The 17,997-nt window shown below is 40.1% G+C and overlaps 1 protein-coding gene across 1 annotated transcript; it reads right to left on the reverse strand.

Moving 5' to 3' along the window:
• Positions 1-10,720: 10,720 nt before the first annotated feature.
• On the reverse strand, positions 10,721-12,437 carry LOC145117012 (putative serine/threonine-protein kinase PBL28). The gene is made up of 2 exons (XM_079053314.1): positions 11,520-12,437; positions 10,721-11,363 (listed from the first exon to the last, which is right to left on the reverse strand). The coding sequence occupies exons 1-2, from the start codon at positions 12,429-12,431 to the stop codon at positions 10,758-10,760; spliced, it is 1,518 nt and encodes a 505-aa protein (XP_078909440.1). The 5' UTR covers positions 12,432-12,437; the 3' UTR covers positions 10,721-10,757.
• Positions 12,438-17,997: the final 5,560 nt, after the last annotated feature.

Genomic DNA, 17,997 nt, shown 5'->3' on the forward strand with positions numbered 1-17,997 from the left:
CACTACGAATTTATAGTAATGCCCTTTGGTCTGACCAACGCACCGGCAGTATTCATGGACCTGATGAATCGGGTGTGCCGCCCTTTCTTAGACAAGTTCGTGATTGTGTTCATCGACGATATACTTGTCTATTCGCGGAGTGAGGAGGATCATAAACAACACTTAAGGTAGGTGTTGGAAACATTAAGGGCAGAAAAGCTATACGCAAAATTTTCGAAGTGCGAATTCTGGATCAGGAAGGTAAATTTCCTCGGACACGTAATTAGCAAGGAAGGAATACATATGGACCCTTCCAAGATCAAAGCGATTGAGAATTGGCCTGCACCAAAGACACACACAAAAATCCGGCAATTCTTGGGTCTCGCGGGCTATTATCGCAGGTTCATCCAGAACTTCTCCAGAATCGCTAAGCCTTTAACTACCCTGACACAGGAAGGTGCAACCTTCAGTTGGGGAGCCAAGCAAGACACTGCATTTCAAACATTGAAGCAGGCCCTGTGCAGCGCACCTATCTTGTCCCTGCCCGAAGGGACGGAGGACTTCGTTGTCTTCTGTGATGCATCTAATCAGGGCCTAGGCTGTGTGCTCATGCAACGAGGAAAGGTTATCGCCTACGCCTCGAGACAGTTGAAAACGCACGAGGTCAATTACACAACTCACGATCTAGAGTTGGGAGCAGTGGTCTTTGCGTTAAAGATCTGGAGACACTATCTCTATGGAACCAAGTGCACTATTTTCACCGACCATAAGAGCTTGCAGCACATCTTCGATCAGAAGGAGCTAAACATGAGGAAACGGCGATGGGTAGAGTTATTCAGTGACTACGAGTGCGAAATTCGCTACCATCCCGGCAAGGCCAACGTGGTAGCAGATGCCCTCAGTCGGAAGGAGCATTCCGGGCGAAAGGTGAAAGCATTAACGATGACTATTCATTCCCATTTATCCGCGAAAATCAGGGAGGCTCAGCTGGAAACCTTGAAACTAGAGAAAGTGGCGGATGAAGCCTTGCGGGGAATGGACAAGAACTTGGAAATCAAGGGAGACGGAGTGTACTATTTTATGAACCGGATCTGGACCCCAAAGTTCGGCGGGTACAGAGAGGTTGTCATGCATGAAGCTCACAAGACTAAATACTCCGTTCACCCAGGTTCAGATAAGATGTATCTGGATCTCAAACAACTTTATTGGTGGCCAAACATGAAATCAGAAATTGCTACCTTCGTGGGTAAGTGCTTGACTTGCGCCAAGGTGAATGTAGAGTATCAAAAGCCCTCAGGTTTACTTCAGCAGCCGGAAATACCTGAGTGGAAGTGGGAAAGGATAACCACGGATTTTATCACCAAGTTACCCAGATCTCCGAGTGGGCAAGACGCCATTTGGGTAATTGTCGATCGGTTGACAAAATTCGCTCACTTCCTGCCAATCAAGGAAAAATTCAAAATGGAGAGACTCACGCAGATTTACATCCGATAGATAGTTCGCCTTCATGGGGTACCTGTATCCATTATCTCTGACCGAGATAGCAAGTTCACCTCAAGATTTTGGCAATCGCTACAGAAGGCTCTTGTAACTAAGTTGGATATGAGCACGGCTTATCATCCACAGACAGATGGACAGAGTGAGAGAACAATCCAGACATTGGAAGATATGTTGAGAGCCTGTGTCATCGACTTTGGCACGACATGGGATGCTCACCTTCCTCTAGTCGAGTTTTCCTACAACAACAGCTACCATACCAACATCAAGGTTGCGCCGTTTGAAGTCCTCTATGGCCGTAAGTGCAGATCCCCTCTGTGTTGGGCCGAGGTGGGTGACACGCAGCTAGCCAGGGGTCAAGTCCCCGACAGTACTCTCACTGGTCCTGAGATCATCCGAGAGACAACTGAAAAGATTGTACAAATCCGGAAACGACTGAAAGCCTCCTGAAATAGACAAAAGAGCTACGCCGATAAGAGACGAAAACCCTTGGAATTCCAGGTTGGTGACCGCGTCCTTCTGAAGGTCTCACCCTGGAAAGGCATGATACGCTTTAGAAAGAGTGGAAAGCTAAACCCAAGGTACATTGGACCGTTTGAGATCCTTTCTAGGATCGGTCCCGTAGCATACAAACTCCAGTTACCACGAGAGCTCAACAACGTCCATCCTGTCTTCCACGTATCGAACCTAAAGAAGTGTCTGTCTGATGAGACACTTGTGATTCCTCTCGACGAGATTGAAATCAACGAGAACCTCAACTTCGTGGAAGAACCGGTCAAAATCATGGACAGAGAGATCAAACGAACGAAACAAAGTCGCATCCCGATAGTGAAGGTTCGCTGGAATGCCAAGCGGGGACCTGAATTCACTTGGGAGCGCGAGGATCAGATGAAACTGAAGTATCCGCATCTCTTTCCTAATTCATGATTTGTATTCTATGTTCGAATTTTGGGACGAAATTCCCTCTAACGGGGGGATGATGTGACAACCTGAAACTTCTTTCGTCCAAAACGTTAAAAATAAATCAATTCGGAATTTATTTCTGCTCTTGTCAGCTATACCTCGGGTCTAATTAAATACTTCGAACTCAGTACAATCGAAGTTTGGGTCCAAGAATGAGTTTTTCCAAGTCAAAGCGTAGCATCCGGGCCAAACACCCCTTCGAGAGGAGTTTACGGCCGCAAACTCGAGTTTACGGCCGTAAACCCCCCCACTCCACCCCTTGGCCGAAAACTCACCCCTATATAAAGGATGAGTGGCCCTCATTTCAAGCTTTAAGCACTCAAGGGACTTTCTCTCTCTACTCTCTCTCTACAATTTTCGAGTTTTGCTCAAGGATCTTCAAAATGTAAGTGATTCTTCACTTCTATGGTGTTTCAATCCCTTTTCTAGTGATGAATCCATGTTTCATCTCATAAATTTCATCTTTTTCTAGATCTTCTCTCTCACCAAGAACACCAAGAACACACACTAGTTCTTGGTGACTAAAAACCTCATTCCAAGCCTCTTACAGTAAGTAACTACTCCCTATGCTTGTTATCTACTAAGAATCACTTGTTTTCACCTAGAAATCGACCCGAAATCATGAACACGAAATGGGTTTACGGCCGTAATCCCTTCAATGGCCGTAAACTCCATTTTTGGTCGATTATTGGCCCTTAAACTCTTCCTAAGGTTTGGACATGAACCTAGAACCCTTCTTCAATACTTTTTGCCCTTTAAAACACCTATATGCACAAAGTAGCATGAGTTTACGGCCGTAAATTCATGGGCAGTAAACTCTTGGGCAGTAAACTCATGGGCAGTAAACTCATGGGCAGTAAACTCTTGGCCGTAAACTCATGGGCAGTAAACTCATGGGCAGTAAACTCTTGGCCGTAAACTCCCTTGGTCATGCCATTCTGGCCGTAAACTCCTTTGAGTGGCCGTACACCCCTAGTATGCAATCATATGTGATTCATATCCTTCAATGTTAGAGTTTCCTAGTCCAAATAAGGTGTTACCTTTCACGATTAGTTGTATAAACTCTAATCTTATTCATATATGTGTCCTTATATGCTAATTAGGATTCGTGTGTGTGCTCAAGTCTTCACTTGACACCTAGCATCCTAGACCGATCTTTCAGTCGTATCGCCCGCTACAGGTGAGTTCATACCCCTACATTTTCTGTGTTTTTAATGTTTTCAGGGGGGGAATACAAGCTAAACATAAATGTTTTCAAAACTCATGCAATTCTCATACTTTAACCCCTTTTGTACTGTGTTGAGCATAAGGGACGTTTTCACTAAAATTGCATAGTTTTTCCGGACTCGATATTCACTACGTTATACATGCAAACTATAATCGGTATAATTTGGGATTTTCTAAACATAACAAGTATAGAAACTTTCACTACTAAACATATGCACTAAGACAAAAACAGTTTACAGTTTACATCACTACTTTATCATGGTATTCATAACTGTAATTATCACTACATACGGTATACATACGGATTTTCACTATGGTAGAACGCTACTACACTACATGTAAACTAGATTGTACGATACTGTGAGGCGCTACTTCAATACTGTACCCTTAGGTGTACAGGGATAAATCCTATCATAGTATAACCAGAGTCTCCTGGAGGGAGAGCGTGAGATTTGTGAATAGATTTATTCGGGACTGACAATCCCACACCCGAACTGCTAGCTACAGTTGGGTAGGCATGCCTAGGGTGACAAATGTCATTTAACTCGACGCCTGAAGAACGTTGGAAAGGTCTCTAGTCATATCAAGTATGGTTATACGACTCATAATATGTATAAATCACTCTTGGCTTACAAACTGTCATTCTTCAACAGTTTTATTTTATTAAATAGAACTAATACACACTACAACTGGAGAATTTCCAGGGTTCTCAAACAGAATCGATCATACAATGGTTTCACGTACGAAATACTTATGCATCATGATTAGCATTAGCTAGTCACATGAAGCATTATTTTCGCATATCACTATAGTTTTCAGTAACGAACATTCATGGTTTTATACAGAATTGAAAACACTACATTTTCACTAAAGAAAATATCAGATTTTCTTGAAACTATACGAACACCTTTGCAAGCTCATCAACAAGTTTTCATTCCAAAATACCGCTTATGAACTCACCAGCTTTATGCTGATATTTTTAAACTGCTTGTAGTCTCAGGAAATCAGTAGACATGTACTTGCTGGATTTTTGAGAAGCTGGAGCAATAAGAGTTTTATGTTTATACCTAACAAAGCTATTTGATGTAATTCAAACAAGTTTCAGACAAAGTTTCAAACTGATGTAAACATTTTTATTTAAGTATTCACTGTAATGGTTGTGTTGCTATGATTGTTATTATTCATTGGTTGTGATGCTACACATGACGTCCTCCACCCCAGAACGTTTCCGCCATTTTGGTTTTGGGGTGTGACACATGTAAACATATACTATGGTGTAACCTTTTCAATTATATTTATGATGGTTGTATTTACTTTGAGCACTATTATACTCGTTGTTGTGATACTATACATGAAGTCCTCCACCCCCGGACGTTTCCGCCATCCTTGGTTTGGGGGTGTGACACAGTCTTACCGTTAGTAGGCCTCATTCACGAAGCCGGCCTATAGGGGGGTATAAGGTTACTGCCTATAAAATGGTGGTTTAATGGTTGTCCACTCTCACCCACCGCTTCCTTGACTGGTCGAGGGTCGTTAGCCGAACGGGTAGGATAGGACACTAATTCCCATTAATAAGTATAATGATAATTATTAAAGTAACTAAACTTTCATAAATTCCCAATCTTAGTTACTTTAGGAAAAATATGAAAATGGTGCTATTCCATGAAATTGCACTTTGCACCTTGTTAAGTCGTTAGTGGAGCGTGTGTGGTTAACCGGCACACTAATTTGGGACTGACAATGTGTGGCAAAGGGTAGCATGATGTTAATTATGGATCAATGGAGCGTGTGTGGTTAACCGACACATTGATTAGATGATCTGTAACATTAAGTGTACCAAGCTAATTTGCATGGTTATTCACACCTTGTTTGTGATCCTCGGCATCCCAGTCACAAACTTGAAGGGCATAATCGAGATTTAAACATGCCATTGAAAAGTTCAACGAATCTCAAAAGAGTCTAGGAATTTCAATTCATTTAAAACTTAATAAACAATTTCGTTTTTCATGGTGGAAATTGGTAAATCGTCATTTACCTACCTTCAAATATTTTGCAATTGGATTACGGCATCCCTCTTCCGAATTGTAAAATATTGTGTTGGGTCCTAGCCTTAATATTTCATTTGGGTGATATATTAAGGATAATTATCTAATCTAAACTTTGTCTTTCTTTTTAGATGTCTTCCAACACTGCTTCAAACCCAAACCCTTCAGGCTCTTTCTCCCTCATGAACCTATGTGGGAGGGTCATATTTGATGGTTCGAACTTCAATGATTGGATTCGAAACATCCGAATGGCCATTCGCTATGAGGACAAAGAATATGTCCTAGATAAAGAGCTGAAGGAGATTGATGAATCTACCGCTACTCCCGAACAGATTGCTGAATACAAGGCCCATGAGAGGGATGCGACCAAAGTGTCGTGTTTTATGATTGCTACCATGACTGCTGAGCTTCAGAAGTCCTATGAGGACTTTTGGCCTTATGAAATGCACCAAGATTTGATGGAAAGGTACCATCAAAGTGCTAGGCAGTCCATGTTGACCCCAACACGCCGTGTTGACTTAGAAACATGTCGTGCTCCGCCTGCATCCAAACAATCGGGAAGATCCCAACCAGCACGTCGTGTTTGCCGAAGTTCCAATAGCTTAACACATTAAGTCGTTTTTCCTGATTCCAAGAGCTCCAAAGCTCAGATCTAGTCCGAAATGTGATCCATAAGGATAAAGTTTCCAACTTTATCCATTGGGACTACCCAAGAAGGTCCAAAACCCAATCCATAAAGCTTAAAACACAAGGGCTTAACCAATAAGCACTTAATCCTTAAAGTCTGAAGCCCATCCTTTCTAGAAGTGATTCCAACACCAAACCATCCCAAAGGTTGGTGCTTTTTAGACATACATGTCCAATGTATGTCTTGAACCCATATTAGGTCAAAATAAGGATTTATGACCTAATATCTATGCATGGCATCAAAACTTGATTAAAGACCAGATCCAAGACACTACTAGGTCACCTTGACCTGGAGATTCATAAAGTTGCAAACTTTATGAGATCTAACCATTCCAACATTCAAGAACAAGAGGCAAAAGGGATAAAACCCAAGATCTAACAACTTTTAAAGATAAAAATCGAGTCTTGGACACTTACCAATGTCCAGAAGAGTGCCAAACTGAAGAATGGGGGCTTGCTTGTTGGATCTTTGCTTCCTTCTTCCACCTTCTTCCTTCTTTATCTCCAAAAACACCAAACTAGCTCAAAAATGGGAGGAAAATATGATTAGGGTTTCTTTCAGGGGTTGAGGGGCTGAGGGTGAACAAACCCTAGCCTCCACATCCTTTAAATCGGGAGCAAAACCCAGAAGATTAGCAATGGGGTCCTTCATTCCGAAGAACTCAGGACACCCACATGCACAAAACTCTTAGAATGTCAGAGAACATGCACCTACCATAGCTACCACCTTAGTGTGAAATACACCCAGACGCTCATCCAAAATCTCCATGATACCCGCCTTGATCGTACCAAATATCACAAGAGTCTGCTCTAAAATGTTGCTGGTAATCTCAGACGAAATGAAATCCCGCATCTGATCATCCAAGGGTCTGGCTCCAGAGCCCAAACCCAATCCCTCACCAGGACCTGAACCACCTCGAGTGACCACCATACTGGAAAAAAACCATACAAACCATCAAAAACACTCAAAGAATCTCACACCAAGCGGGTCCCTTAGTATCCTCGTGACTCCCTTGACTTTACTACGGATCTTGTGCTTCCAGTAGTACGGGCCTAATACTACCTTCCACACCTATTCGTAATTTCCTCAAGAGTTATCCTGATGCCCCTAAGTGACTCCCTAACAACTCACCTGCTAATGCTAACACGCTTCCTAGGTCATCCTAGGATTCTCTTCCCACCACTCTCTGCCATTAGATTCAGAAGAAACCCTCACTAACACCTGTTAACTATATTATGAATATAATTACATGCCACAGGCGCTAGATAATTCTTCGATTGTAAGGTCTCACACTACAACGGTTGGAATCAAACAAGATCTTTGCAATAGAGTTAAGCCTAACCTTCTAAAATTATCTAATTTCTGCAACATGTAACCTAGCATATCCACTTGATAGTCAGCCAACACTAGCAGTGGTTCCTAATATCACAAAGCAAGTAAAATTTGAGCATCGAGTTCTAACAAGGGCACTGCCTAACAGGCCATCCGGACATATCATCAATAATCAAAACTAGCATGCAGTTCTAGGGGATCATACAGTAAACATACAAGGCATCTCTCCTATCATACAAATCCTGAGGATATCCTTAGTCCTAATCTAGCATGCTATTCACATACTGAATCAAACAAACATGTATGGGTATTTTGGAAACACTTACTTGAGCTCGGCCGATTACATGCATCACACCCCTTCTTTCTAGTAGTAATCCTTTTAGAAAATCATTTCTTTATGAAAAACTTACCAAATCCTCAGTTTGAGTTCAGACACACCCGAGAGTGTGTCCAAATCCCTCAAACCAAGGCTCTGATACCAACTTGTAACATCCTAAGAATCGTAAATAAAATTTTCATTTTTAATTCAACCAAAAACCATAAAATATTCATATCAAGCCATCCAAAAGTATGTCAAAGTAAAATAGTTATCAAAGTACAATCCCAAAATCATAAAAGTGCAGAAACATGGGTGGATGCGTTGTGATCAAGCCGGACCCGTCCCTTTCGAACCGAAAGTACCTGAAACAAAACTTAAACCGTAAGCACAAAGCATAGTGAGTTCTGCCCAAAATACCACATACCATACATACAATGGTCCGCGCCCAACATCCTTTGGGCCTCGCCCGGAATCGGGTTGTGTCCAGTACAGATCTGTCAGTATCATGCGATGGGCCCCTCCCAACACACTCATCAGGCCCCGCCTGGCATCGAGCCTCGCCCGGTATAAATGAAAACACATACAATACATGCAAGAGTCACACAGACAACTAGCATTCTAATAAAAATAATCAATGGGTCGGCATTGGTGCCTTCAACCCGCCAAAACATTATAAGGAGACTTACGACAATCAAATGATGAACAGTCACACACATAGGCTGCTGCTACGATGGCTCCTCAACTGAACACATCCAAACTAAATCTAGTAAATAATCAGGGTAATGACCACAACTAAAAGTCCAATCACAAACCCTCACACAATTGGTAAAATACCATTTTACCCTTCCAAGCCTAAGCCCAATAAGCCCTGGCCCAAGCCCAAAAGACATAAGGCCTACGAAATAGCACAAAAAGGCTTCTGGTGAGTACGCCCCGCATACAACCCTTAATAACGAGAAAACGGGGGCTGAATGCATTACGCTGAGCGCACGCATACGTACACCCAATGTACTCCCCTAATGGCCAAATCTCATGTTAAGCACTTAATAGCTTAAGTCTAAACGTCCAAATCACATATTTTTCTTAAGAAAAACTTCTTAAATGATAAAGTTATCAGCTTGATGCCTTTGCATTGCTCTATAAGGCCCAACAGCCATTTCTAACACTCTAACTTCATATTTTGACCATCAACTTTCGCATGGTTGAGCTAAATCCATCAAGATGTCATTTTTATGAACAAGGGACCTCAAAAACATCAAGAACTACTATTCTAAACTTTTGGAGTAACTTATACTCACATGAACCAACTCAAAGGACCAAAATATGCCAAAAACCCTAACTAGATTAGATCTAAACAAAGAATCACCAAGGTTGAGACTTTATACTTGTTGGAAGATGATGAAGGTGAATAGATTCTGGATCCACAAGCTTCAAATCAACAAGAGCTTATCCAAGGGTTCTTCTTTCCTTCAAGGAGCACCAAAAACACACAAGGCTCAATATTCCCTAAAGATGGATTAGGGTTTCTTGGAAGCTATTTTGGGACAAAGGAGGATGATCATAGAAGAGGCCTTGGGGTTATCAAGTGCATAAATAGGGTCCAAACCCTAAAATTTAGGTTTTTCCTCTGGCTTGAGTATGCCCAACGTACTAGGGGGAAAACCTCGTGTCCAAGGTTCACCAAGGTACGCCCAACGTACCATGATTACGTCCAACGTAATAGACCAGCATGCAAAATAAACTATCACTTTAGAATTTATGAGATTTACATGAAAATCGGGTGTTACACCGGATTCTTGATCAGTTCCTCGTTGAACCAACCGGTCCGGTCTGATTTTCAAAACAATGTTGATAAGTAGAGGAGTACGAATATGTTGAACATGTATTATGTCTACATATAAATCTAATACATAAGTACAAAACAATAATACTATACATGGGTTAATTGTTGTTTTTTTTTATATTTATTAAGTTTTAGTTAATATTATTATTTGTTAATTGTAAAAACTGGAATTTTATAAAACAAATTTTAGTGAAGTAATTAGTTATTTGTCAAAGTGAAATTATAATTGTTATTGTAATTGTCTACTATTAGCTAATTATGTTATATAGTTTGAAAAAAAAATCAATAATTGTCGGATTTCTTGATAGAAAAACATGCAAGTTTTTGAACGACTCGTTAATTTTGTATTTCGAAAGAGAGCTTGCAGAAAAGATTACTTCAAAGACAATTATGCTATATTTTAAAGTCGACAGGTTCCACTTTAGTAAGCGATGTTATTATATCTCATATTATTTTGTTTCTTTAATTTTTTTTATATGATATAACTTTGAATTGAATACAACATGTCGATATGGTTTATTTTAAAGTTTTGATTTCATCCCCCACATTGCAAGTGCATTGTTCAACCCCTTGTTACACGTATCTTCCATCATATATGTATAACTATTAATCTTTCTGTAAGCTCCCCCTTATTCAAGGTCCTACAATTGTTGTTCATGTTGATAAATAATAATTTTGTATTATGTTAGTAATTGATGATGGTATGTGAATTGCTACTATAGGTTAATTTGCATCTTACATTCGAAGAACATGAACATATAGAGAGACTGTATTCATCAGTTATGAAGAGAAGATGTTGAATATTCCATCCATTGATAATTCCACATTAAATTTAAAGAATTATATCTTACAAACATATACAAATTAATCATGGATAGGTTCTTGCGATGACTTTGAGCAGATAGGACAATAGGTTTGATTTTTTTTCAACATCCCCGAGTAGCAATCCACATGTATCGTATGTCCGCAATACAAAAGCGTCACTTTTCTGATGGAATCAAAGAGATACACCTGGCATACAGGGCAGTCATTTTTTGCAACGTTCTCCAAACAAGTGTGAAAACCACGCATCTCTATCAGATAGCAACCTCCACACTTCTGGCAATGATAGTAGTTTTCACGACCATCTAGTCTGCATATCCCACAATCAAAACAATGAAACTGTTGTTTTGATGTGTCATCATCAAACAACTTGCAAATCCCGCAAAAGTATTCCCCCATCTTCACTCCACAATTACAACAAATCTGATCAACTGGTTGTTCCACTTTACAAATGATACAAACAACTTGCTTTACATCTTTCAACACCATTTTGTGCCTTTCCTTGGGGTCATTCAATTCACTGGTATATTTGTTGTGACAATGGTGGCAACAAAATACCTGGTTGCAGCAAGAAGCACGGATTTTGCATCGTCTGCGGTAATGCTCACACCCGTGTAGCAACTTTCCAAAATCGAAATGTGCTGCCAACTATAATATATATTATATATAATTAATATGTCAGTAAACTCATTGTGCATTTTCTATGATGAGTAGCATTCACCAAGAGTTTTAATCCAACAAGATTAGATAATCAATAGCAAATGTCAACTTCTGAATTTAAAGAGAAAGGATAAGAAGCCATACTTGGGATTCAATAGCAATTTCGAGTTCTTTTGCAATCTGAGTCATTGTTGGTCGTTCTTCAGGATCTCTTTTTAGACATTTATATGCTATTGCTGCAAACACCTTCAAGGAATCTGGATTTATTTGTTCCTTTATGTGATCAAAAATAATTTCATTAAGTTTATTTTGTTTGAAGCTTTGTCGTGCCATCCCTACAAGGTATTGACACACATCATTGTAGTTATTGATGCACAACCTCCCACACAACACTTCAAACAGTACCACGCCAAATGAGTAAACATCAGATTCTTTTGTCAAATACCCCATCTCTAGATATAGAGGGTCACAATAGCCCACAGTACCCACTGCTTGTGACATAAGAAATGTATATTGTTGGTTTGCAGGGCCTACTTTGGACAAACCGAAATCTGAAATCTTGGCTTTCCAGTTTTCATCCAACAAGATGTTGGAGCTCTTTATATCACGATGTAAGATTCTATGTTGTGTACCCTTTGGATTATGAAGGTATTCTAATCCACGAGCCGCTCCAATACATATCTTGAGGCGTTGAATCCACGTGAGATAAGTGCTACTTAGGTACAAGTCGAGACTTCTGTTAGAGGCATACTCATATACGATGATCTTCTCACCCTTCTCATCACAAAAACCTAAAAGAGAAATAATATTTTCATGTCTGTAAAGGGAAAGCGTCATGATCTCCTTCCAAAATTCTCGGTCTCCTTGACCAAAGGCACGATCTAAGCGTTTTATGGCAACCATGGTCAGCCCCTTAGATTGGATCATGAGTTCTCCTTTGTAAACGTTCCCAAATCCACCTCTTCCGATGCAGTTGCTTTCACCAAAGCTGTTGCTGGCTGATTCTATTGCTCCAAGTTGAATCCTAAGGTGTTCAAATTCTTTTATGCCTGACATTCTCTTGATGATGGAACAAAACTTGAAAGAACTCCAAATTAATTGTTGGTAAAGAGCTCCTAATTAATTTATTAAATAGATGAGATGCTGAATTGTTGTAAAATAAACAGATGAGATATCCTAAGTCACCTCTCCCCCTAATAGTCAGCTTACAATTCCTTATTTAGTCTATTTATATATTGCATGAAGAATTACCAAATCCAGCCCTTTTGGCATGCATGATGCATATAACTTCTTTTTATTGAATAGGCAAGCGGCATGCCTATACAGATATGGCTTTCAATAAATAATTACCTTCCTCAAGAGTCAAATACTACTAATTGTTTCTCGTGGATAATCTTTTCTGAAGAACCACGGATCAAACTTTTTTGGTCTCGTGTTCACACACAAGTTTCAACCACTCTAGCAAGCTCAAACGTTACTTTTCCCTATAAATAAGTTATAACGGGTTAGTTATCTATGTAAATGTTCCTGCTTATCAATCCTTTGAAAGGATTTAGATTTCAAATTTTGTTAAGGGCCGTTTGGTTTGAATGATTTGCAAGGATTGTGAGGGATTTGGAATTCAAATACTAACAAATCCATTATGTTGTTATTTATTTATTTTATTTTTTTTGAACGGCTAATCCATTTTGTTGTTATATAAAAAGTAGATTTTTGGGATCATTATAAAAACCTTTGTTCGCTGGACTGTAAAAAACCTTCCCTAAGCCAAAGATTTAAAAATTCAATTCGTCATCATATGCTAGGCACTAAAATTAAAATATATATACTTTTTTCCCAAATTGCCCTTGAGAATCTCTATTCTTTACGAAGAGCCGTTCATCGTCCCCAGTGCCAATTGCCAAATACCAATGAACCTTGACGCCATAAGTTATAAATGTTAGGATCGAGACACTAACACGAAACTCTCTCTCTCAGCTCACAAATTATAGAAAAACAAGAACACAATGATTTATAGTGGTTCGGTCGAATTTCTGACCTACGTCCACTCTTGGTAACTAGGAATATATTCTATTGATCTTGGTACACCGTTTACAAATACATATGATTACTATATATAGAGATTGAAATTGCAAGTTGTCAAAAGTAGCTGCTAATCATGATCCGTGAAACATGGTGCCATGATTTCTTGCATGTTTTCTGCCTTTACTTTTGTCTGCCACTAAACAAGTGGCTTCACCACTCAACAATCTCCCACTTGAAGCCAAGGAACAATTTTCACCTGTGCTTCAACTGTGCATCTGTATTTCTGTAAAACGATTTTGACCTTGACTCCATCCTAATTACCCGGCCTTCTCTTCAATTATCCTGAAGGCCAGTTGAAGCTATGCAAAGCTTCAACTTTTCTAAGGTGACAACCTTAGTCAACATATCAGCTGGATTTTCAGTTCCTTTGATCTTACTCAACTTCAGAGTGTCATCATTAATTCTTTCTCTGATGAAGTGATATCTCAGCTGTATGTGCTTTGTCTTCGAATGGAAGACGGGATTCTTTGCAAGATGAATTGCACTTTGATTGTCACAAAATAATGCACAATCATCTTGTTCTTTGCCAAGTTCATTGAGAAAATTCTTCAACCATATAAGCTCTTTGCTTGCTTCAGCAACTGCCATATACTCTGCTTCTGTGGTTGAAAGGGCAACACTTTTCTGTAGTTTGGACATCCAACTTACTGCAGTGCCGCACACTGTAAAGACATACCCTGTGGTGCTTTTGTATGAATCTTTACAACCACCAAGATCTGCATCTGCATAACCATTCAGAACTACGTCTTTTCCCTTAAAATTTAATGCCGTCTTTGAAGTCCCTTTCAAGTATCTCAACAACCATTTAACTGCTTCCCAATGTTCTCTTCCCGGATTGGACATGAATCTACTAACAACTCCCACTGCATGAGCTATATCTGGTCTCGTGCATACCATTGCATACATGAGGCTACCAACTGCGGATGCATAAGGAACTTTAGCCATTTCTTTCTTGTCTTCATCTGATCTGGGTGACTGAGCTTTAGAAAGCTTAAAGTGACTTCCCAAAGGTGTGCTTCTGATCTTGGCATCTTTAAGGCTGAATTTCTCTAATACTTTCTCAAGGTACTTTTCTTGAGATAGTGTTAAAGAACCATCTTTGTTTCTGAATATACTCATCCCGAGTATTTGCTTTGCAGCTCCCAAGTCTTTCATTTCGAACTCTTCAGACATCTGTTTCTTCAACTTCTTGATCTCTGACATGTCTGAACCGGCAATCAACATATCATCTACATAGAGTAGTAGAATGATATAAGAACCCTTAAACTTCTTGATGTAACAACAATGATCATTGTCACATCTCTTGTAACCAACTTTTCTCATGAAGTTATCGAACTTCAAATACCATTGTCTGGGTGCTTGTTTCAGACCATACAAACTCTTCTTCAATTTACACACCAAGTTTCCTTTGCCTTTATCCTGAAAACCCTCTGGTTGTGTCATGTAAATGTCTTCATCTAGGTCACCGTGTAGAAAAGCTGTCTTGACATCTAGTTGCTCTAGATGCAAACTTTCTGCTGCTACAATACTGAGAACAAGTCTGATAGTGGTCATCTTCACTACTGGAGAGAATATTTCATTGAAATCAATTCCTTCTTTCTGTTGAAAGCCCTTGACTACTAATCTTGCTTTGTACCGTTTGGTACCATCATGTTCATCCTTGACCCTGAAAACCCATTTATTCTGAAGAGCCTTCTTCCCAACTGGAAGCTTTGTTAAGTGTCATGTGTTCTTCTCAAGCGACTTCATTTCATCTTTCATTGCTAGCTCCCAATGCAATGAATCTTTCAACCCTATAGCTTCAGAGTAACACTGGGGTTCACCGTTTTCTGTCAAAAGAATGTAGTTGACAGATGGTGAGTATTTGTTTGGTGGTCTTGTGACTCTGGAAGATCTTCTTAGTTGAACTTGAGGTGTGACTGGGGACTCTGGAGTTGGAGGACTGGTTTCTTCATCTTCAGAATCATTACTGGAATTATCCCCTGAGCTCCCACTGTCAGTTGAATCATCCCCAGATTCAGGGATTTCGACTGGAGCTTCTTTCTTCTTTTCAACACCTTCAAACTCAACATACTCTTTCTGATCTTCTGGACCTTTGTTGTTTCTGTCTTTGTATAACTCGACTTCGTTAAAGGTGACATTCTTGCTTCGGATTATCTTTCTGCTCTCACTATCCCAAAGCCTGTAACCCATTTCATCCGACCCATAACCAATAAATGTACACTTCTTGGTCTTTGAATCAAGTTTATCCCTGTCACCATCTTTTAACAAACTGTAAGCAGTATAACCAAAGACTTTCAGGTGTTTGAGACTTACTTCCTTCCCTTGCCACATTTCTTCTGGTAATTTAAAATCCAAGGGAACACACGGTGAACGGTTGATCAAGTAGGTTGCAGTATTAACTGCATCAGCCCAAAATGTCTTAGGTAAACCAGAATTCAACCTCATGCTTCTAGCCCTTTCATTCAGAGTTCTATTCATTCTTTCAGCTACACCATTCTGCTGAGGGGTTCCTGGGACCGTCTTGATCATCTTTATCCCTTGCTTGGCACAATAGTCAACAAACTCCTTGCTTATGTATTCACCACCATTATCCGACTTCAGGCATTTTACCTTCAAATCAGTTTCATCTTCAACAACAGATTTCCATATCTTAAAAGTATCAAATACATCAGATTTATTTTTAAGAAAATAGACCCATACCTTGCGTGTTGAATCATCGATAAAGGTTACATAGTAGTTTTTGCCTCCTAGAGATGAAACTGGTGTTGGTCCAAATACATCCGAGTGAACAAGCTCCAACTTCTGAGCTTTCGGTGTCTTCCCCGTTTTTACAAAAGTAACCCGCTTTTGTTTCCCGAGAACACAAGATTCACAAAATTCAGTTTCGACTTTCTTCAAGTCTGGAAACTTTCCTTTCTGAGCCAACATCTTCAATCCCTTATCGCTCATGTGTCCGAGTCGTTGGTGCCATAAATTAGATGGACTCAGATTGGTGGTTACGGCATGAACACCATCACCAGGTATCTCTACCATGTATAGAGTGCCTTTCTTCTTTCCTTTGGCAATCACCAAGTTGCCTTTGATCACTTTCCATTGTCCACCCCCAAAGTGAACATCAAGTCCTTCATCATCCAACTTACCAACTGAAATCAACTTTCTCCTTAAGTTTGGGATAACCCTGACATCTTTCAATGTCCAGGTGGTTCCCATGGAGGTCTTCAAATCTACGTCTCCTATACCCGTAATATCAAGCACTTGATCATCGGCCAAACTAACTTTGCCAAAGTCACCTGTTTGTAGGTTCTTGACCATATCTGGGCATGAGACAGCATGGAAAGAAGCACCCGAATCCATAATCCAGGATTCCATTGAATTCTCAACACAACATATGAGAAAATCTCCCGATTCTTCAGAGGATACATTGTGTACTTCTTTCTTTTCAGCTTGTGGTTTTGGACATTGGTTTCTAAAGTGACCTTTTTCTTTGCAATTCCAACATTCAATATCTTTTCGGTTCTTGGACTGCCCCCTTTTTCTAGACTTTGATATGCCTCGACTACGTCCTCTTTCGTTTCTTCTTCCTCTACTTTCTGTATGCAATAAAGAACTAGAACTAGAACTAGAAGTCTCACCATTGCTTCTCCGTCTGATATCTTCATTTACAATCAAGTCACGAATACTCTCGAAAGTGAGTTTAATAGTGTCGGATGCACTACTAACAGTTGTGACGGTGCCTGACCAACTATCGGGCAAAGATGATAAAAGGAGGAGCGCTTGTACTTCATCTTCAAACTTTATTGCAACTGAGGCTAAACGAGAGATAATCGAGTTAAACTCGTTTATGTGAGCGGTAACTGACATGCCTTCCTTCATTTTAGTGTTAACCAATTGTTTGATGAGGAACACTTTGTTGGAAGCGGACGGCTTCTCGTACATGTTGGACAAAGCCTTAAATACTCCATAAGTAGTTGTTTCATTAACAATGTTATACGCAACACTCTTTGCCAATGAAAGCCTAACTACACCCAAGGCTTGTCGATCCAACAACTTCCATTCTTCATCATACATGTCATCCGGTTGTTCGCCCAACATAGGCAAATGCAAACTTTTCTGATACAACATATCTTCAATTTGCATCTTCCAAAATCCATAATCGGTTCCATCAAACTTGTCAATTTTGATTTTACCATCTTCTGCCATTTTTGCAATTTTCTGAAAGAACAGGGACCTGTCTTGCAATTTTCTAAAACTTCAGGGACCTGTCTTGCAATTTTCTGGAACTTCAGGACCTGTCTTTGCAATTTTCTGAAACTTCAGGGACCAAATCTGAGTTTTTCAAATTCTGCTACAGTGACGCTACAGTGTCGTCTTCTCCGGCAGGTCTCCGGCAGGTCTCCGGCGTACAGTGTCGTCTTCTCCGGCAAGGCTCCGGCGTACAGTGTCGTCTTCTCCGGCAAGGCTCCGACGTACAGTGTCGTCTTCTCCGGCAAGGCTCCGGCGCTACAGTGTCGTCTTCTCCGGCGAACTGGTTTTC

Source organism: Lactuca virosa, chromosome 5 (genome assembly GCF_052849685.1).
Source record: "Lactuca virosa cultivar CGN04683 chromosome 5, Lactuca_virosa_CGN04683_v6, whole genome shotgun sequence".
NCBI classification, from domain to species: domain Eukaryota; kingdom Viridiplantae; phylum Streptophyta; class Magnoliopsida; order Asterales; family Asteraceae; genus Lactuca; species Lactuca virosa.

Bases quoted from the DNA above. Each gene is read 5' to 3' on its own strand.
- LOC145117012 (XM_079053314.1), bottom strand. From the start codon at position 12,431: ATGTCAGGCATAAAAGAATTTGAACACCTTAGGATTCAACTTGGAGCA. The intron at 11,364-11,519 runs GTATGGCTTCTT...TATATATTATAG, and splicing joins AAATTGCTATTGAATCCCAA to TTGGCAGCACATTTCGATTT.